Source organism: Neophocaena asiaeorientalis, unplaced genomic scaffold (assembly GCF_003031525.2).
Source record: "Neophocaena asiaeorientalis asiaeorientalis breed wild unplaced genomic scaffold, Neophocaena_asiaeorientalis_V1.1 scaffold282, whole genome shotgun sequence".
In the NCBI taxonomy this organism is placed as follows: Eukaryota; Metazoa; Chordata; class Mammalia; order Artiodactyla; family Phocoenidae; genus Neophocaena; species Neophocaena asiaeorientalis.
In genome coordinates this window covers 526412-545604 of record NW_020172595.1, presented here as the reverse complement: position 1 = coordinate 545604, position 19193 = coordinate 526412, and the positions used below count along the sequence as shown (strand labels likewise).

General features: G+C 53.7%; 4 protein-coding genes across 5 annotated transcripts in view; 3 read left to right on the top strand and 1 right to left on the bottom strand.

The window, feature by feature from the left end:
• The first annotated feature begins 548 nt into the window (after positions 1-548).
• On the top strand, positions 549-6411 carry LTA (lymphotoxin alpha). 2 transcript variants are annotated; one of them, XM_024738618.1, is made up of 4 exons: positions 549-4464; positions 4866-4973; positions 5059-5164; positions 5378-6411. In XM_024738618.1, the coding sequence occupies exons 2-4, from the start codon at positions 4875-4877 to the stop codon at positions 5788-5790; spliced, it is 618 nt and encodes a 205-aa protein (XP_024594386.1). In that variant the 5' UTR covers positions 549-4464; positions 4866-4874; the 3' UTR covers positions 5791-6411. The 2 variants fall into 2 exon arrangements, with proteins under 2 accessions (XP_024594386.1, XP_024594387.1); XM_024738619.1 differs by lacking the exon at positions 549-4464 and having other exon boundaries at positions 4831-4973.
• A 1250-nt stretch (positions 6412-7661) lies between these two features.
• TNF (tumor necrosis factor) lies at positions 7662-10440 on the top strand. Its single transcript, XM_024738605.1, has 4 exons — positions 7662-8044; positions 8614-8659; positions 8849-8896; positions 9227-10440. Exons 1-4 carry the CDS (start codon positions 7859-7861, stop codon positions 9646-9648), a joined length of 702 nt encoding a protein of 233 aa, XP_024594373.1. The 5' UTR covers positions 7662-7858; the 3' UTR covers positions 9649-10440.
• A 1759-nt stretch (positions 10441-12199) lies between these two features.
• LTB (lymphotoxin beta) lies at positions 12200-14223 on the bottom strand. Its single transcript, XM_024738590.1, has 4 exons — positions 14003-14223; positions 13531-13582; positions 13259-13333; positions 12200-12838 (listed from the first exon to the last, which is right to left on the bottom strand). Exons 1-4 carry the CDS (start codon positions 14162-14164, stop codon positions 12384-12386), a joined length of 744 nt encoding a protein of 247 aa, XP_024594358.1. The 5' UTR covers positions 14165-14223; the 3' UTR covers positions 12200-12383.
• A 4238-nt stretch (positions 14224-18461) lies between these two features.
• Positions 18462-19193, top strand: part of LST1 (leukocyte specific transcript 1) — a 1925-nt gene continuing 1193 nt past the window's right edge. The window contains exons 1-2 of the mRNA XM_024738703.1: positions 18462-18612; positions 19008-19106. Of these exons, the coding sequence (XP_024594471.1) occupies positions 18591-18612; positions 19008-19106 (121 nt within the window). The 5' untranslated portion in view covers positions 18462-18590. The remainder of the gene's footprint in view (positions 18613-19007; positions 19107-19193) is intronic.

The following is a 19193-nucleotide window of genomic DNA, read 5'->3' as shown; positions in this document are numbered from 1 at the left end:
CTCCATCTTCATGGTGGCCACCATCTTCTTCCCAGGATTACTGCAGTTGCTTCCTAACTGGTGTCTCTGCTTGCAGTGTTACCCACTACAGTCTAGTCTAAACACAGGAGCCACAATGATCTTTTAAAAATGTAAATCCGGGCCTCCCCGGTGGCGCAGTGGTTGAGAGTCCGCCTGCCGATGCAGGGGACACGGGTTCGTGCCCCGGTCCGGGAAGATCCTACATGCTGCGCAGTGGCTGCGCCTGTGAGCCATGGCCACTGAGCCTGCGCGTCTGGAGCCTGTTGTTCCGCAATGGGAGAGGCCACAACAGTGAGAGGCCCACGTACGCAAAAAAAAAAAAATGTAAATCCAATCACCTCTACCTCAGACCTCCCTCCCTCCTCCCCTCATACCCACACAACATGTGCACACCCTGACACCCTCCAGAGCTTCCCATGGTTGAGTAAAATTCAGGTGCTTTACTCGTCCTTGCAGGTCCCTGCATGATCGGGCCCCTGCCCCTGCTCCCTGACCTCATCTCCCACCTCTCTCCCACCCTCTCTGCTCCAGCCACACTGGCCTCCTTTCTGTTCCTCAACACCCCCAGCTCATTTCCACCTTCCGGCCTTCGCAGTAGCTGTTCCCTTTACGTGGAATGATTCTCCCCCAGACCTTCACTTGGCCACTCTTGTCATTTGGGTCTCAGCTTAAAATGCCATTTACTCAGAAAGGACTTTCCTGACCACTGTGTCTAAAGTAGTTCCCTGCCACTCTTATCACATGGCCCTCTCTTATTTCCTCATAGCCCTACTAACTGCCTTCTTCTTCAGTGTGTTTCTTTTCTGCCTTCCCTCACTAGAGTGGAAGCTCCACAAGTGCAGGTACCTTGTCTGTCTATCCCTACTGCCTGGAACAGTGCCCAGCACATAGTAAGCTCCCAATAAAGACTTGTTAAATGGAGGCATGGATGAATAATGGGGAAAAGCAGGATAAAGCTCAACTTTAGGTTTGTGGTTCAAGTTGAACTTACATTTAGAGTCAGGTTGAAGTATAGGGTTAAGAATGGGGATGAGTTAGTTCCAAGATTAGCTCTAGAAACAGGGCTGGGTTAGTTTAGAGGATAAGTTTATTTGGGGGTTCATTTATTGAGATGTTTAGATTTGAGGTTAGGGTTGAGTTTGAGTTGTGATTTGGGTTGAGGTTAAATATGGGTTAGGATCAAAGTTGATATGTAATCCCACTTCAGGTTTTGAGGCTAGGTTCAAGTTTGAGACTATTGTCATTTCAGCCTTATTTGGAGGGCTCAGAGATTTCACTAGTTTCTCCACAGAGACCACTGTAGAAACTGTATATCCCTTGGTTTGGAGCACAAGACTCCAGTCATCACCCCTCCCACTCAGGGAAAGCCCCAGACCAACTGCTGGCCTCCTCAAGAAAGAAACTGAATTTCACACAACCTCCAAAACTGAGATTGAAACCAAGATTGGCCCATCTCAAGGAGCATCCTTCAGCACATTGCAAATGCCTGTGCCACGGAGCTTTGACCCAACTCTCACCCTTCATTCCTCTCTGTCTCTCATGTCTCCCCATCACTTGTCCTCATCTTCCCCTTTTTTTTCTTCAATGCCCCAGTCTCTCTCTCTGACCGAAGTTTCTCCGTTTCTCTCTATTTCTCACCGTTAATTGCAGCACCATTTTACATTTTAATATAGCCGAGTTCTCCTAGTCCATGGGCTCCTACCATTGGAGAGGCAGAAAGAGACAGCAGGAAGAAAAAGGGACTCCAGAGAATGAGGGACACAGAGGAAAGGAAAGGAGCAGGGACCAAGAGGGAGGCCAACAGTGACACAAGACACAGTGAGGTTAAAAGAAACAAGATGAAGCCAAGATAGAGACCAAGGTATTTAAAAGAGGCATCTGTGGCTACCCTTCTTCCGCCATCACGTCTGGTCAGCCACCAAGACCTGTAGATTTTGCCTAGAAACTCTCTCCTCCTCTTCGTTCTCCTGCTACTGCCTCGATTTAAATGCAGGCTCCTGTCACCTCCTTGCTGAGTTGTTGCAAACCCCCCCTAACTGTTCTCCACACTGCTGATTTCCCCTGCAGACCCCAACTCCCATTTCTCAATTCATTCTTCATGTAGCATCCAGACTCATGTTTTAAATATACCAATCTGGGTGGGTCCCTCTATCACTCAAAACTTTTGGTAGCTCCCCATCACAATTACAATGAAATCCAAACCTCTTTTCTTGGTTTTAAACCCCTCAGGATGTGGTCTCAGCTTACCTCCCAAGCCTCATCTCTGTTCCTTTTATGTGTGCTCACTTGCACAGGTTAGTGCACTTCATACTCTCTTTTACCTCCAGTCTTTGCACCTTCTATTCCCTCTATCAGGAATGCCCTTCACCATCTTTGCCTTGATACTAATGCCTGAATCACCTCTCCCCCAGGCCAAGTCTGATGGCTTTACTGTGGGCTGCCATAAGTCCACTGTCACAGAACCCACACTAGTCTTTGAGCTCCCAGAGGTCAGGACGCTCAGTAAATGTTTGTGAAATAGAGAGGAAGCTAAAGAGATGGAATGAAGGAATTCCCTGGTGGTCCAGCGGTTAGGACACCGCACTTTCAATGCCGTGGCCCGGGTTCAATCCCTGGTCAGGAAACTAAGATCCTGCAAGCCACGAGGCACAGCCAAAAAAACCCAAAGAGATGGAATGAAAAGAAGTAATAGGTTAGACTAGGAAGGCATGAAAGGCAAAGTTGCAGGGCCTCAAGTAGCGGGGAGGAAAACAGAACTAGCTGATGCACACCCTGAATATCACTTATGTGCCACAGGACACCGAGACACCTCAGGAACTTTCTGCCCGGTGTGACAGAGGGAGGGCTTTAGTTTCCATCACCACCATCCTCAGCCCCAGCCCCTCCAAAAACCTCCAAATGAAAGCATAACGAGCTAGTAAGAGGAATAATAATATGTGAGGGGCCAGTTGTTATTTTCTCAATCTCATGAAATGTGACTAAAATCATCTTTAGAAACCTTGCTTTTTTTTTTAACCTGCAACCTGCAAGCTAAGTGAAAACTCCCTCACGTTCAAGAACATTCATATCAAGATTTTTCATACTAGCCAAAAACTAGAAACGAACCAAATGCCCATTAACAGAAAAATAGACAAGTGAATTAGAGTATGTTCACACAACATCACATCACAATGAAATAAAAATCACTGATACACACAACAATATACATGAATCTCACAAACATAACGTCAAGAGAAAGAAGCCAAACACAGCTGAGTAGAGTCTGTGTGATTTCATGTATATGAGGCTCAAAAGCTGGAAGAACTAATCTATAGTTGTAGAGGTCAGAAAGTGGTTGGTTATCTTTGGAAGGTATGAACTGGGAGGGGGCACAAGAGAACCCTCTGGGGACCTAAAACTATGTTGAACTGGATGGTGGCTACATGGCTATAAACAGATGGAAAAGTTCATCAGGCTATCCACTTAGGAGAAGTGCACCTCACTGTACCTGAGTTCTGCATCAATAGAAGGGGGAAATCCTTAATGATTTTACAACAGTGTATTGGCTTTACAAGTGCAGCTGCAAGACAAGTCCCTTTGCTGTCCCCACTCTGCCCTAGGTCACCACCCTTAAGCTCCACCTGTGTGGAATTCTGAAGCATCCCCTGTAGAGAACGTTAGCAATTGCCACATTCCTTGATCCTGGAATGTGTTTGTTTGGGGTTATATAAATCTGATCTGTGGAGCCCACCTGAGGCTGGGATGAGGTGGAGGGCATCCTTCAGCAGTGAGACAAGACCTCATCATACGTGAGTTCACGGCTCATCGTGAGCTGAATCTTCCAAACCAGAACACTTTTGAGAGTAAAAGGGGGTCCATGAATATTTCTACCAGGACAACAGGCATAACCCAGGATGTACCAGGCAGGAGGGTATATAATGGAACTTTTGATATGAAACCTTCCAGGCAAACTGGAAAATACACACACTGGGACAAGTGTGACTTGAGTCTCTGGGACAAGGACAGGGGTACAAGAGGAGGAAATGTGCACAGAGAGAAGCCTGTAACCAGCCAAGGGTGCAGAGTTGTTATACATAATTGCTCTTCAGGGAACCGGGCCTCCAGCCCACGCCCCAGCTGCTCCCCTTCTCCTCCTCCTCTGAATTTACTGTCCCTTCTCTGGAACTCCTAAGCCTGACCCCCGCTCCCTGGCCCTCCCAGCCCACGGTTCCCCTGACCCCACTCCCTTTCCCAGAACTCAGTCGTCTGAGCCCCCAGCCTGCGGTTCTCTCCTAGGCCTCAGCCTTTCCTGCCTTCGACTGAAACAGCAGCATCTTCTAAGCCCTGGGGGCTTCCCCGGGCCCCAGCCCCGGCCTAGAACCCGCCCGCCGCCTGCCACGCTGCCACTGCCGCTTCCTCTATAAAGGGACCCAGGCGTCCCGGCCAAGGGGCCCCGCACAGCAGGTGAGACTCTCCCACCCCATCTCCTTGGGCTTCCCCGGCGGTGGACTCCTTCCCCCGGGGCGTTCAGTCCCTCCGACTGGGCTTCAGCCTCTCCTGCACCTCCTGCTTGGGCCTGGGCCTGGGCCTTGGTGGGTTTGGTTTTGGTTTGTTCCCCTCTCTCTGACTCTTTATCTGTCAATCTCTTTCTCTCTGTCTGTGTCACACAGTCTGATCCCTCTCTGTTCCCTTCTCATCTCTGTTCGTCTCTCTCTCTCTCTCCCCCTGCTCACCTGGGGTTTCCCTGACTGCATCTTGTCCCCTTCTCTGTCTGTCGCCCCGTCTCTCAGGGTGGCTGTCTCCACGGGCAGGAGGCCCGTCTTCCGCATCGTGCCCCGCCCCGCTCACTGTCTCTCTCCCTGCAGGTTCTCCCCATGACACCACCTGGACGTCTCTACCTCCTGAGGGTGTGCAGCACCCCCCTACTCCTCCTCCTTCTGGGACTGCTGCTGGCCCTGCCGCCCGAGGCCCAGGTGAGGCAGCAGGGCAATGGGGACTGTGTGGGCAGCCCAGCCTGACCTTGGGCCTGAGGACCTCTCTGACTCTGTCCTCCCCTAGGGGCTCTCTGGTGTTGGCCTCCCACCCTCAACTGCACAGCCTGCCCATCAGCACCCCCCGAGTCACTTCACCCGAGGCACCTTCAAACCTGCTGCTCACCTTGTTGGTAAACATTCACCTGCCCTCCTAGACATGTAGCCCCCAGCCCTCCTCCCATCCCCCTTCAGGGACCCAAGCATCCCCTCCAGCTCACCCCCACTCCCACTCCCTTCTGTCCTCCCAACCATCCCCCAGGAACTCAGTCCAGCACCTGCTTCCTCAGGGATTGAGACCTCTGACCCCCAGGTCCTTGACCGCCATCCCTTCTGGCTTTCCCTAGGAGATCCCAGCACCCAGGACTCACTGCGCTGGAGAGCAAACACGGATCGCGCCTTCCTCCGCCACGGCTTCTCTCTGAGCAACAATTCCCTCCTGGTCCCCACCAGTGGCCTCTACTTTGTCTACTCCCAGGTGGTCTTCTCTGGGGAAGGCTGCTTCCCCAAGGCCACCCCCACCCCTCTCTACCTGGCCCACGAGGTCCAGCTCTTCTCCTCCCAGTACCCATTCCACGTGCCTCTCCTCAGCGCTCAGAAGTCCGTGTGCCCAGGGCCACAGGGACCTTGGGTGCGCTCGGTGTACCAGGGGGCTGTGTTCCTGCTCACCCGGGGAGACCAGCTATCCACTCACACAGATGGCATCTCCCACCTGCTCCTCAGCCCCAGTAGCGTCTTCTTCGGAGCCTTCGCTCTATAGAAAAATCCAGAAAGAAAAAATTTGGTTTCAAGGCCTTCTCCCCATTTTGCCTCCATTCTGACCACTTCAGGGGTCACCACACCTCTCTTTTGACCATTCCATCAGTCTCAAGTCTTCCCCCGTTCTCGGCACCTGGAGCTTCCAAAGAAGGAACTCTAGGCGCCCCAGGGGACCACACCTTCCTGAACCACCCCGGATGCTCGGCTGAGGACTTCAAGCCTGCCTGGAAATGCCCACCCAGAGCCCTTCGTCTGCCCTGCCCGTCTAGGGGGCCTTGCCCTGGACATGGAAGGGGAGCTGACACATGAGGGAGCTTGAGTGGATGACTGGGGGCAGGGAGGGGGGTTATTTATGAAGGGAAAAAATTTTAAATTATTTATTTATGGAGGATGGAGAGAAGGGGGACGGCAGAAGAAAGAGATAATACACCCAAGAGACGAAGAGTGAGAGGGCGTGGGCACAAGGATGACCTAGCAAGAGAGAAAAAGAGTGGGTCTGAGGGACCAAGGGGCTCTGGAAGGAAGTGAAAGGCTCCTAAGAGCCAGCCATTGCCTGACTGGACACCCCACGAGGAGACGTCTGACCCTTGATGGAGCCCAATAAACCTCTTTTCTCTGAAATGCTGTCTGCCTGTATCTGTCTGTCTGGGAGGGGAGAATTCCCCAGATGTCTCTAAGGAATGGAGGGAGGACAGGAATCAGAGGGACAGAAGCTGTGGGCGTACAGAGAGGCCTAAGGGGCTCTGGTGAAATGTGGTGGCCTCGAAGGGGTGGGAGGAGATCAGAGGATAAGCTGAGAAGACAAAGGAAAGATGCAGGTCCAAAGTCTGGAGGAGTGGAGGTCAGGGAACCCCTGAGGAATGGGGGTGACAGGAGGCTTCTGAGGAGCAGTGACCACACTGAAGGGTGTTTGTTTGGGACTGTGGAGGAGCAGTGTGAGGCCCCCGGAAGACGTGGCCATGCCAGGGCCCTGAGGAATGGGAGAGCCTCCAAGGCTGGGGGACTGGAGAACCCAGGGGACGTTTCAGGAGACGCGGTCACATGCAGGGGCTCTGAGGGCCAGGGCTGTCTCCAGGAAACTGGAGGGAGCAGGGAGTTCTTTGCAGATACATGGCCACACACAGGGACTCTGAAGGGTGGGGTCTTCGTGCAAAAATTGGGGCATCACATGCCCTTGGAAGTCAAGACTGAAACCAGAACCAGAGTTTTGCTGAGTCCCGGGTCAGAGTGAAAGGAGAAGGCCTGCCGTGGTGGGGTTTGTGAATTCCCAGCGTCGCTTTCACTCCTCTGGGGCTGTCCCAGGCTTGTCCCTGCCATCCTCCCCAAGTCCTTGCAGAGCCTCAAGCTTCCCTTCCTCCAGCTCCTCTTGCCCCCGGGGACCGAAACACACATCTCGGGACCCAGCACAGCTTCCCCCAAGTTTTCTCTCCATTAAGGACTCAGCTTTCTGAAGCCCCTCCCATTTCTAGTTCTACCACTACCTGAGTCCGGTCTGGAAATCAGAAGGAAATAGGCCACAGAACTCATCCCCCAAAGAAATGGAAACAACGGGAACTGGGGGGCACGGGGAAATGGGGTCCAGCCTCCAGGGTCCTACATCTACAGCAGTAACTGGCCCAGGGAGCCCCCCTCAGAATCTGGGTGGGTAGGGTAGGAAGTATCCTTGATGCCTGGGTGTCCCCAACTTTCCAAACCCCCGCCCCCGTGATGGAGAAGAAACCGAGACAGAAGGTGTAGGACCCGCTACCGCTTCCTCCAGATGAGCTCATGGGTTTCTCCACCAAGGAAGTTTTCCGCTGGTTGAATGAGAGCCTTTCCCCGCCCTCCTCTCACCCCAGAGCGTATAAATGCAGCTGTTTGCACGCCCAGCCAGCAGAAGCTCCCAGAGCGAGGACACCAGGGGACCAGCCAGGAGAGAGACAAGCAACTCCAGAGCCCCCTGGAAATAACCTCCCAGACCACACACCCCCACCCCGACAGGCAGCCAGACGACTTGCTCCCTCTAACACACCCAGCCACAGGGCTCTACCGTCTCCCAGCTGGACTTGAGCCCTTCAGAAGAAGACGCCATGAGCACTGAAAGCATGATCCGGGATGTGGAGCTGGCAGAGGAGGCGCTCTCCAAGACGGCAGGGGGCTCCCAGGGTTCCGGAAGGTGCTTGTGTCTCAGCCTCTTCTCCTTCCTCCTGGTCGCAGGAGGCACCACGCTCTTCTGCCTGCTGCACTTCGGGGTAATCGGCCCCCAGAGGGAAGAGGTGAGTCCCTGGCCAGCCTCGGCTCGTTCTTTCACCCAGAGAGAAATGGGAGAGAAAAGGGGCGAGATATGGGGTGGGGGAAAGAGGTGTGCTGATGGGGAGGCTTGGGGAGGAAAACAGTGGAGAAAGATGGGGAGGCAGGAGGAGACGTGGAGAGAGATGCGGGAAGAGAAGGAAGGATGGAGAAATAGGGTGCCTGGCACATGGGCGACGCTCTCTAAATATTTGTCAAATGAATGAATGAGTAAGCAGGGATTCAGATATAAAGAGAAATGTGTAGACAGATAAGGGGTATGGGTAGAAAGATGGGGAAGAAAACAAGTCATCTGGATAAAGATGGTGAGACAGAAGGAGATATACCAGGTATGAAAGAGAGATAGGAAAGATGAAGCTAAGGGTGTCTGGCACACGGCAGGAACTCAATGAATGAGCTGTTAAATGGATTATGGATGAATGGGGAGAGAAAACGAGACGCATCAGTGCAGAGAGTACAAGCTAGAGAAGCCGCCGGCTGTTTCTCCTTCAGGGGTGACTTGCTTTGATACTAATCCTCCTTCTTCTCCCAACAGTTCCCAACTGGCTACTCCATCATCAGCCCTCTGGCTCAGACACTCAGTAAGTGTCTCCAAAACCTCTCTCCTAATTCTGGGCTTGGGTGGGCGTAGGGGTTGGTCCTGGGATGGAAGCAGTAGGGGAAATTTAGAGTTTGGGTTTGGGGGGAGGAGGAAAGGAGGTCAAAGTAGTGGGATATTTTCTGGGAAGTTTAAGGGTCTCTCACCTTCTTCTTTTCTCTTTCCTCTTCAGGATCATCTTCTAAAACCTCAAGTAACAAGCCCGTAGCCCATGTTGTAGGTAAGAGTTCTGAGGATGTGTCTGGGGGATGAAGAAGCAGATGGGATGGGGAGGGGTAGGATTTGGCAGCTGAAGCCAGGCTGAGGGTAGACAGACCTTGGAGACAGGGTGAGAAGGACTCACTGAGCTCAAGGGGAGGGTGGAGGATACTTAGAACTTGAAGGGGATACTCAGAGCCTCATGGCCAGATGGGATGTGGGAAGACAGACAGAGGGGACAGGAACCGGATGTGGCGGGTGGGGTGGGCAGAACTTGAGGGCCAGGATGTGGAGAGTGGAACTGACAGGGTCACAATGACTCACCCCTCCCTCTTTTTCTCCCTCCCTCCAGCCAACCTCAGTGCTCAGGGGCAGCTCCGGTGGCTGAACACATATGCCAACACCCTCCTGGCCAACAGCGTGAAGCTGGAAGACAACCAGCTGGTGGTGCCAACGGACGGGCTGTACCTCATCTACTCCCAGGTCCTCTTCAGGGGCCAAGGCTGCCCTTCCACCCACTTGTTCCTCACCCACACCATCAGCCGCATCGCTGTCTCCTACCAGACCAAGGTCAACCTCCTCTCTGCCATCAAGAGCCCTTGCCAGAGGGAGACGCCAGAGGGGGCTGAGGCCAAGCCCTGGTATGAGCCCATCTACCAGGGAGGGGTCTTCCAGCTGGAGAAGGGTGATCGACTCAGTGCTGAGATCAACCTGCCCGACTATCTGGACTTTGCTGAGTCTGGGCAGGTCTACTTCGGGATCATTGCCCTGTGAGGGAGCAGGACATCCATCCTATCCCACCTCAATTACTTTATTATTTACTCCTTCAGACCCGCTCATCCCCTTCTGGTTTAGAAAGAGAATTAGGGACTCAGGGCTGGGCTCCAAGCTTAAAACTTTAAACAACAGCAACACTTAGAAATCAGGGATGCAGTGCCTGGACAATGGGGCACTGACCACCACCAAGAATTGGAACTGGGTCTTCTGGAACTCACTGGGGTCCTTGCGTTTGGATTCCTGGATGCAACCTGGGACACCCAGAATGTGGGGGCCAGGGGACCTTGGGTTCTGACTGGAACACTTCAGAACATTCCTTGAGAAGATCTCACCCAGAACTTGACATGAGTGGACTTCAGGCCTCCCTTTCTTCCAATGTTTCCAGACTTCCCTGAGATGGGGAGCCCAGCCACACCCCAACAGGGCCAGCTCCCTCTATTTATGTTTGCACTTGTGATTATTTATTATTTATTTATTATTTATTTATTTACTAATGAATGTATTTATTCAGGAGGTCAAGGTGTCCTGGGAGATCCAATGTAGGGGCTGCCTTGGCTCAGATGTGTTTTCTGTGAAAACGGAGCTGAACTGTAGGTCGTTCCCACCCTGCCTCCTGGTCTCTGTGCCTCCTTTTGCTTATGTTTTTAAAAAATATTTATCTGATCAGGTTGCCTAAATAATGCTGATTTGGTGACTGACTTGTCGCTACATCACTGAACCTCTGCTCCCCAGGGGAGTCGTGTCTGTAACCGCCCTACTGGTCAGTGGCGAGAAATAAAGTGTGCTTAGAAAAGAAATATGGCCTCTTTCTGGAAATTAATTCTTCATTGGCCTCTCCTTTGGGGTGAGCCGTGGCTCCTGAAGTTCTTTCTCCACAGGGCTTATGATCCCTGCACCTCACCCCTTGGACTGCTGGGGCTCAGGAGACCCTACATAAAACAAAGCCCCACTGAATATGCCCCTCCCCCAAGAAAGGAACCTGAACTTAATTAGCTCGCCCTCAGGGGACTGGAATTTCCAACTCTGGGAATTCCTATCCAAGTGGGGGAAATCCCGCAACTCAGATGAGATTTCCGGCTGTTGCCGCCTGAGAGAAAGACCCGGGGAGCGGCCAAATTCTCAGGTACCTGAATCACAGCCAAGGGACTTCCAGGCAGTCAGGCACCTGGGCTCCAAACCGCCTGATCCCGCCCCACGCTCCTCCCCCTGCCAGCCCAGTCCTAACTGTGCAACCTGAACCAGTCGCTGAACCTTGTCTATCAAAAAGAAGTAGGAACGCCCACCGCACACGGGGCCCCCTGAGAACAGAAGACCTAAACTCTTCACAACAGAGCAGCTAGCGGAGCACTCGGTGAATTCTGGCTTTCTCCCTTTTCCCAGCCCCCGGTCTTCTACCCGCCTCCATCTCTCAGTGGATGGAATTGAAGAGGAAGAAGAAAATATAAAACAAGGAATAAGATGTAGGTGAAGGACCCACCGCCCCCATGCCAGCTTGGTCTCCCTGATTTTCCTGGCGAATGATGAGGAGAGGGATGGGAGGTGGGTGAAGTGGAAAGAGAAATGCATTCCTCCCCTCCGGGAAGGCTCTTCTGGACACAGAGTCAAAGACAAATATGGAGTCAGAAATGAAGACTCAGAGAGTGGCAGCCCTCACTGGGCTCTGAAGTTGGGCTTTCCTTCCTGCTAGGGTTGCCAGGCAGGGGGAAAACTGTGCCGTGTGCCACAGAGGTGGGGTGACCCGCTGGGGTAACCTAGATAGAGCCTTGGATCCTCCTCCAGCTCGGGGCTGAAAGTCGGTCATGGGGTGAAGAGGCTGCTGTTACTCACTCTGGGGCCCTGACACTTGCCCACTCATGGAAAGGGGACCTGAAGTGTGACTGAGGGGTGAGGACCTTCCATCCCACCCTGGACAGGGCCAGGTGACATCAGTTTTTCCTCCTCCCCAGGTTCTCCCTGGTGTCCTCGGGCACTATCCCCACCCCATCTCTCTTTCTCAGCCACCCTCCCAACTCCTTCAGCCTCCTCCCTTCACGCCTGGGTCCCCACCCCCACTCTCCTGCTCCCCGAGCTGTGGGTCTTCCCCTGGAGAAGAGTCGACTGAGGTTAACAGGGCCTTCAGGCAGCTAGCAGGGCAGAAACGCTGTCCCCTCAGTGCTTCATTATCAGCCCTATTCGGGTTTACTCTGCTGGCTGGGCCTTTCTGAGTGGTACTTGCCTTCTCCGGTAATGGCCCCTGTCACTACCGGGAGGGACCCAAGAGAGAAGAGTGCAGTGTTGAGTCTGTGGGGACCATGTGGCCTTGAGAATCAGGACGCTTGGAGATGCTTTGGGGTTTGTGGAGAGCCCTTTCCTTCTACCCTCTAAATGGGCTAATGCTGGGGCAAGACCATTCAGAGGCAGGGGTGGGTGGGACCCACAGATCCCCATCCCAGGGAACAGAGGCCATGCCAGGTGTTATGAATTGTTTCAAGCGACCAGAAAAATACAGAGACTATTTAACCAACATTTGTGTACCCGCCCTGAATGAAGACACGTTAGCATCTCAGCATCTGTACGGGCAGCACTAAAGCGTTACATTCTTTATTTTCACCAGGCTCAAAATCAGTTTCCAAACAGTCTTCTACATTTTCGCCACGGCCATGGGGTCCCTGGTGTCTGGGTCCCCAATATCTAGGCTGATTCGTTCACATACTCCCACCATGCAGTAGTCGTTTTAGGGACGCGGGTAGCCCTCACCCCACCATCACCGCCCCAAAGAAGGTCTTTCCTCTCCTGTAGTCCACCATATCGGGGTGACTGATATTGACGTACACTCTCTCGCCCCTCCGGAGCTGCACCAGACCGCCGAACCCCACGCTCGTGTACCAGAGAGGCCCGTACTCGTGCCTCTGGGCGGGGTCCAAGACCGGGCTCACGGTCTCCGCGCCCTCGAGCAGTAGCTCGGGACTCCCCGATCCATAGGCGCCCCCCGCCCGGTACAGCCGACTGAGCAGCGTGACGGAGCGGTCCAGGGGGTCCCCGCCGGGAGGGGGCGCCCGGCCCCGGTAGCCGACGTGACAGTAGAGGTAATAGAGGCCATCCTGCGGGAGGGCCAGCCCCTCGGCGCCCGAGAACTGCGTCCCGCTCCTCAGAAACGCCTCTTCTTTCTTCGCCTCCCAGCCTAGCCCCTGCCCCGTGGTCCAAGCGCCTGCGGAGAAACGGGCCAGTTGGCTCTCGGAAATCCGATCCTGAAAGGAGTGATCCAGGCCTGGGACTTCTGGGAGGGTGGGCCTGAGGGACAGTTGGGGCTTTTAACCCACTGCAGGAGTCCAGCCGGGCTGGGGGAGCGGAGTGATGGCGCTCTCTCTGCAATGAGTACGAGTTGGGACTGAGGGCACCTGGGTGTGCTGTACAGAGCGCTGTGGTGGGGAGATCCAGGCCGGGTTTTGACTCCTCCGGCGGAGGGGGAAAGCGAGAAGCTAGAATGCTGGACGAGCAGAAGAGTGCGTACTATAGCAGCGGTGAAGCAGGTGGGCTACCCAGCACGGCAGTAACAGAGCAAAGGGACTCTAACTGTGGGAGAGCAGAACTGGCACCCTTGGACTCTTCAGGTCTATGAGATCCTTACCAATGAGGTGGGCAGCCGGGAGCCTGGGGCTGAGATCTGTTTCTGCCTCCTCCTCCACCGGCAACTCCCGGGACTCTGAAAGGGGCGAAGAGTCCACGGTTGGGGGCAGGGCAGCCACCCACGTGTAGTCACCTTGAGAGGACAAGGCGCCAGGGCCCAGGGATGGGGCACCTGGATTCCTGGAGGAAGAGAGTATCTGGGGATGCTGATGGATGGGAGCTGGGAGTCCCTGAGGGGCAGAAGCAGGGGAGGGGGAGATGGTCGGCTCTTACCAAATCGCTGATGGGCCTGTGCTTGGGCGCCTGGGTCAGCGGTCCCTGTTACCTGAGTGGGTGGGGTCACAGGGCCCAGAGTTCAGTCTTAGCTGATGCCAACCCCACCCCTCCCATTCCCAACATAGATGCAAGCTCCAGACTTGGGGTTTCTCCCACCAGCCCCAGCCTCAAAACACACCTCCCTGGAATGGAGAACAAGTAAGGCATCTGTACTTGGGCAGAGAGACAGAGGCCCAAGTATGTCTTGGGAAGAGGAGAAGAGACATACAGACAACCAGAAAGGGGCTTGGTGACATCAGGGCACAACAGCATCACAGGAACGTGGAAAGAGGACCAGCAAAGAGACAGAGGAGACATCCCCACTGGGGGACAGCCAAGCCAGCTGAGCAGGAAGAGGCAAGAGGCACAGCCAGAGGTGAGGGAGCGGCAGCAATATACGGCCCTTGGAGGATTTGTGGCAGCCACTCACCAGTCCTCCCTGCTCCTGGGGCACCAAGGCCAGCACAGCCAGAACAGTGATAGGCACAGCCAGCAGGAGGGTCACCAGGGAAGTGGCTCCTGCGACAGCCAGCAGGAGGCATCCCTTCCCCTGGGGCCGCCTACCCCGGCACTCCAGCCCCAGTGCTCCCATTGAGACTGAGCCAGGGCCAGGGCAGGGGGGCTTTCATACCTCAGGGGTGGGGCCACCCCCTCCCTGTAGACCCACACACCTGGCTGGGACTTTCCGAACACCCCTGCTCCCCTCACCCTGCTTCCTGTTTACCCAGAGCTAGGGTGGGGCAGCTGGATGCCTGGGTTCTCTGAACTGGGGAGGGAGCTGGGGTGAAGAGACAGGCATTCAGGGTAGAGCTGGAGGGGGCCTTAGAGATCTTCTGACTCAGTGGGAAGGGAAACTGAGGCCCAGAGAGGGAAACTAGCTTGCAGAAAGTCAGGCAGCTGCAATGAGAACACAGAACTCCAGATTGCTAGTGTGGTCTGCATTCTTCTTCTTTTTTTTAAATTAATTAATTGATTGATTGATTGATTTTGGCTGCACTGGGTCTTCTTTGCTGCGCAGGCTTTCTCTAGTTGCGGCGAGCAGGGGCTACTCTTCGTTGCGGTGCACGGGCTTCTCATTGCAGTGGCTTCTCTTGTTGCGGAGAACGGGATCTGGGCACGCGGGCTTCAGTAGTTGTGGCACGCAGGCTCGCAGGCTCTAGAGCGCAGGCTCAGTAGTTGTGGCACACAGGCTTAGTTGCTCTGCAGCATGTGGGATCTTCCCGGACCAGGCATTGAACCGGTGTCCCCTGCATTGGCAGGTGGATTCTTAACCACTGTGCCACCAGGGAAGTCCCTGGTCTACATTCTTCTGCACCCCAGAGGTGGGTGCTGGAGGGAGGGCTGCATCCATATCCCTGAGGACAAGGGCTGGAATAGGAGGACCAGAACTGGAATCTTCAGGGATGGATGTCTAGGTTCCAAAGAAGAACCTGTCCCCACACTGGACTGACCTCCTCCTCCCATTCCCTTGCGCTCTCCAAGCCCCCAGAGCTAGGTGAGAAAGGCAGAGTTAAGCCAGTCCACGGTGATGGCAGCTGAAGGGGGCCTCAGCCTCACCACTGACTATTAACTCACTGAGGAGGGATGGAAATAGAGCATGACCTCCCTCGCTACACAGAGTGTAGACAGAAGAGCGATAAGGCATCCACCCCCAAAGAGCTTCACAGTCTAGAATGGCTCCATCCATTTAGTAGACGCTGACTAAGTGTTAAGTGAAGAAAGGAAAAAAGGATGAATGAGAAGCAAAGCAAAGCAGTAAGGACCAAATGACTGGTGTAGTCGGCAGAGCAGTAGAGGTTGAAGGGAGGAGAAACCAGGTCAAGAAAGTTGGAGGTGGTCCCAGATCATGTCCCCTTCTTGATATCTCTGTGTGGTCAGGTAATAATAATAACAACATAGCTAATATCCAGATAGCATTTGGTATGTGCCTGCCACTAATCTACACACTTTATACATAATAATGCTCTTTCTTTCTTCCTTCCTTTTTCTTTCTTTCCTTCCTTCCTTCTTTCTTTCTTTTTCTTTCTTTCTCTCTTTCTTTCTTTCTTCCTTCCTTCCTTCCTTCCTTTCTTTTTGGCCACACGGCGTGGCATGCGGGATCTTAGTTCCCCAACCAGGGATCAAACCCGTGCCCCCTGCAGTGGAAGCGTGGATTCTTAACCACTGGACCTCCAGGGAAGTCCTATAATAATGCTTTTAATCCTGATAAAAACTCTTAAGAGGGGAGCTTCCCTGATGATGCAGTGGTTAACAATCACGGGCTCTGCGACAAGAGAAGCCACCGCATTGAGAGGCCGGTGCACTGCAATGAAGAGTAGCCCCCACTCGCCGCAACCAGAGAAAGCCCACGCACAGCAAAGGAGACCCAACGCAGCCAAAAATAAATAAATAAAATAAATAAATTTATTTCAAAAAACCCCAAAAAACTCTAAGAGGAAACTGAGGCACAGAGAAGTTAAAGAACTTGTGGAAGGTCATACAGTAGTAGCAGAGACAGGATTTGAACCCAGGCAGTCTGGCTCCATACCGTTAACCACAAGACAGTTTAAAAACTGAGTACTGACTTCAGATTTGTCCATTTCAGGGTATGTAAATCTTACCTTCCTCACTCCCCCCAAAAAAGAATAGGGAAACAAATACTGAACTTGAGTCAATGATAAGCATGGTAAAGGGTTTAGAGGTAAAATGTACTGATGTTTGCAACTTTGAAAGGTATCAAAAAATGAGATGGATTGATAGATATGTGATAAAGCAAATATATAGAAGAATATTAATTGTAGAATCTAGGTGGTAGGGATAGGTTCACTGTACAATTCCTTCAATTTTTTTCTATGTTTGAATGTTTTAATAATAAAACATTTTGAAACAATATTTTCCTACTGTCCTGCATGGGAACACTGTGGATGGGAGAAGGGAAGGAAGTAGCAGAAAATTTCTGAATCTGGAGAAGGAAATGCAAATGCTTCTGGGCCCAGGCACCAGATCTCCTCTTCAGTCCTTGCTTCCACATGAGCTCCCAAGTCTTCACCCTCCTCAAGGACTAGGTGTGCCATCCTCCAGCATTTATCTCCCTCTCCATCACAGTGCCACTATGAGGCCTTCATCTAGGTCCTTGGACTGCCACCCTTACTTTTGTACTCAATATCAGAATGCTGCTCGCTGCAGGAAGGCCACCTGGATTGCCCATACCTCTTTTCCCAACACCAACTTGTCATCAACTTTCTGTCCTAGATCTATCAGCAGTGCTCATGTCGATCTAGTCTGGCTGTCTCTGACTCTCCTGTTTGTTAATCAGTCAGCCAAGTGCCCTGTTAGATACAGCCCCAGAATACCAGGAGAGTTACCCAAATCCACTGGAACTCCCAGTCTGCCTTGGGAGCTGGAGTGTGTGTCCACACATACCAGGATCATGAGCTCTCAGCGACACAGTGTAATTGGGAAAAGTGAATCAGGGAAGGCACCTAGAAGGGATATGATCACTGACGACTCGTGGGATCAATAGGATGGCTGGAGGGCTTCCCTGGTGGCGCAGTGGTTGAGAGTCCGCCTGCCGATGCAGGGGACACGGGTTCGTGCCCCGGTCCGGGAAGATCCCACATGCTGCGGAGCGGCTAGGCCCGTGAGCCATGGCCACTGACCCGTGCGTCCGGAGCCTGTGCTCCGCAACGGGAGAGGCCACAGCAGTGAGAGGCCCGCATACCACAAAAAATAAATAAATAAATTTTTAAAAATAGGATGGCTGGAGCTGACAGGGATCACAGGCTGAATTATAGTCCTAGGAGCCTGAAAGGAAAAGATGTTGTAACCCTAACCCTCAAAGCCTAACTTCCTCTCCTAACAATGCTAGGGAGACACCCAGGCTGGGGGAGAAGTTAAACCAGAGGAGGGGCAGGAATGTCTGAGGTGGCAACACTTTACCCAGGCAGCTCCGGTCAGTCGGGAGTCTGTCCAGCCGCAGGCCACAGACTCTAGGTAAGCTGGGCGAGAGCAGGGAACCCTCATGAAGGAAATCCAGGGAGGGGACAGTCACCCCCAGAGTGAGGTGAGTCTAAGATGAAGGAAGGGAGATTATGGCTTTGAGTCTCCCTGGGCCCTGGGGGAATCCTGTCTGGCCTCTGTCTCCGCTTCCCAAAGAACTGTAAACAATCCATTCTGCCGCCACTCCCCGTCACGGCCACCTCAGGCCCTCCTCTCCACCTGTGCTTCTGCTCCCCACCTGCCACCCCACCCTCCACGTCCCAGCCTTCCTCTTGAACCCAGGATGGTCTCAGTTTCCACACCCTGGTCACTGCCTCTGGCTCTGGATGAAGTCAGCGGCCCCCTCTTTGCCCTCAAACAGGAACCAGTGGTTGTAGGGCAGGAAGTGCCTGAGGGGAAGTTATGGGCCCCAGACGCTCCTCCATGCCCCACTTCAGCCCCAACAGTATCTGCCCAAGGGAAGCGGCTCTCCACACCAGCCAAGCGGGGGGGCCCCCCTTTCCCAAGTTGTTCTGGGGCTGAGGGAGCGGCCGTAGGTGCCAGGTGGCGCTGGACACCACCTTCCCTATTTTCCCACCAGTCGCCATGCACCCTCCAGACCCCAGCTCCTGCCTCAGCCCCCTCACCAGAAACTAGAACTATCCAGTGCTGGAGAGGCCCCTATGAACCAGTTGGTCAGCCTAGGGTCAGAGAAACAGAGTGGGCTCTGGAGCTGGACAGAGCTGGCCTTGAACCCCAGCTCTGCCACTTCTGGGCTGGACGTCCTTGTCGGAGTCCAGCCTCGAGTCTCAGGTCCTTCACCAAGGAAATGGGCACCATAATACCCTACATTGTTATGGGGATTAGCAGTGACGAATAGAAAGAGCCCAGTTCAGGGTTGGCACATAGCTAAGGCTCCTCAGCCTGGGAGACGACTGCAACAGGGGCCCCAGACTTTACAGATGAGGAACTTGGGGCACGTGACTCACCCCAGGCCATTTAGCCTGGAAGAGCAGCGCTAGGTTTCCCAACCTGCAAGCTAGTCTTCAGTCCCCAACCTAATGGAAGCTTGTAAGACAAAAGGTAAGGTAACCCTCCGCTCAGGGAGGGCTGTGGCGCACAGGGAACAGTGGATAAAAAGCGGTGTGTGTGCGGGTCGTGGGTAGGTGGCCAGGGTCTCTCGGGGCCAGCCAGTGCAGCGGACAAGGGGCTTCATGGGGAGGCCCAGAGAGGGCAGCAATGTGGTGGGAGGTTTCTGAGGGGCGAGTGGTCTCGGGGACGAGCGAGGTAACTGATGAGTCATGGCCACCTCTGGGAGGAGGTGAGGGAACACAGTCTGGGGTGAAGAACCTCTGAAAGAATGGTTTTCTGCCTCTAAAACTGTTGGAGAAAGGAGCTGAGATCCCCGACCAACGAGGAGGACGGGGTAAGCTGCAGAGAGAAATGGGCTCTCTGACACTCACCCCTTTTCCCTGCAGAGATATGCCCTTACCTATATGGGGGCCTAGGGCTGGGGGTGCTTCTGTTCCTCGTCATGGTCATTCTGTCCGTCTGCCTGTGTCGGCTCCGTGGGAGAGGTGAACCGCACCCTCACCTCCCTCTTACCCCCTCGCCCCTCACCCCCGGGCAACACCCTGTGCCGTCCCCCCCACACCCTTTCCTCC

Coding starts and splice junctions, on each gene's coding strand:
- TNF (XM_024738605.1), top strand. CDS start 7,859: ATGAGCACTGAAAGCATGATCCGGGATGTGGAGCTGGCAGAGGAGGCG. Junction 8,660..8,848: donor CCCTCTGGCTCAGACACTCA/GTAAGTGTCTCC, acceptor TTTCCTCTTCAG/GATCATCTTCTAAAACCTCA. Junction 8,897..9,226: donor GCCCGTAGCCCATGTTGTAG/GTAAGAGTTCTG, acceptor CCCTCCCTCCAG/CCAACCTCAGTGCTCAGGGG.
- LTB (XM_024738590.1), bottom strand. CDS start 14,164: ATGGGAGCACTGGGGCTGGAGTGCCGGGGTAGGCGGCCCCAGGGGAAG. Junction 13,583..14,002: donor CCCAGGAGCAGGGAGGACTG/GTGAGTGGCTGC, acceptor CCACCCACTCAG/GTAACAGGGACCGCTGACCC. Junction 13,334..13,530: donor ACAGGCCCATCAGCGATTTG/GTAAGAGCCGAC, acceptor CGCCCCTTTCAG/AGTCCCGGGAGTTGCCGGTG.
- LTA (XM_024738618.1), top strand. CDS start 4,875: ATGACACCACCTGGACGTCTCTACCTCCTGAGGGTGTGCAGCACCCCC. Junction 4,974..5,058: donor CCCTGCCGCCCGAGGCCCAG/GTGAGGCAGCAG, acceptor GTCCTCCCCTAG/GGGCTCTCTGGTGTTGGCCT. Junction 5,165..5,377: donor ACCTGCTGCTCACCTTGTTG/GTAAACATTCAC, acceptor GGCTTTCCCTAG/GAGATCCCAGCACCCAGGAC.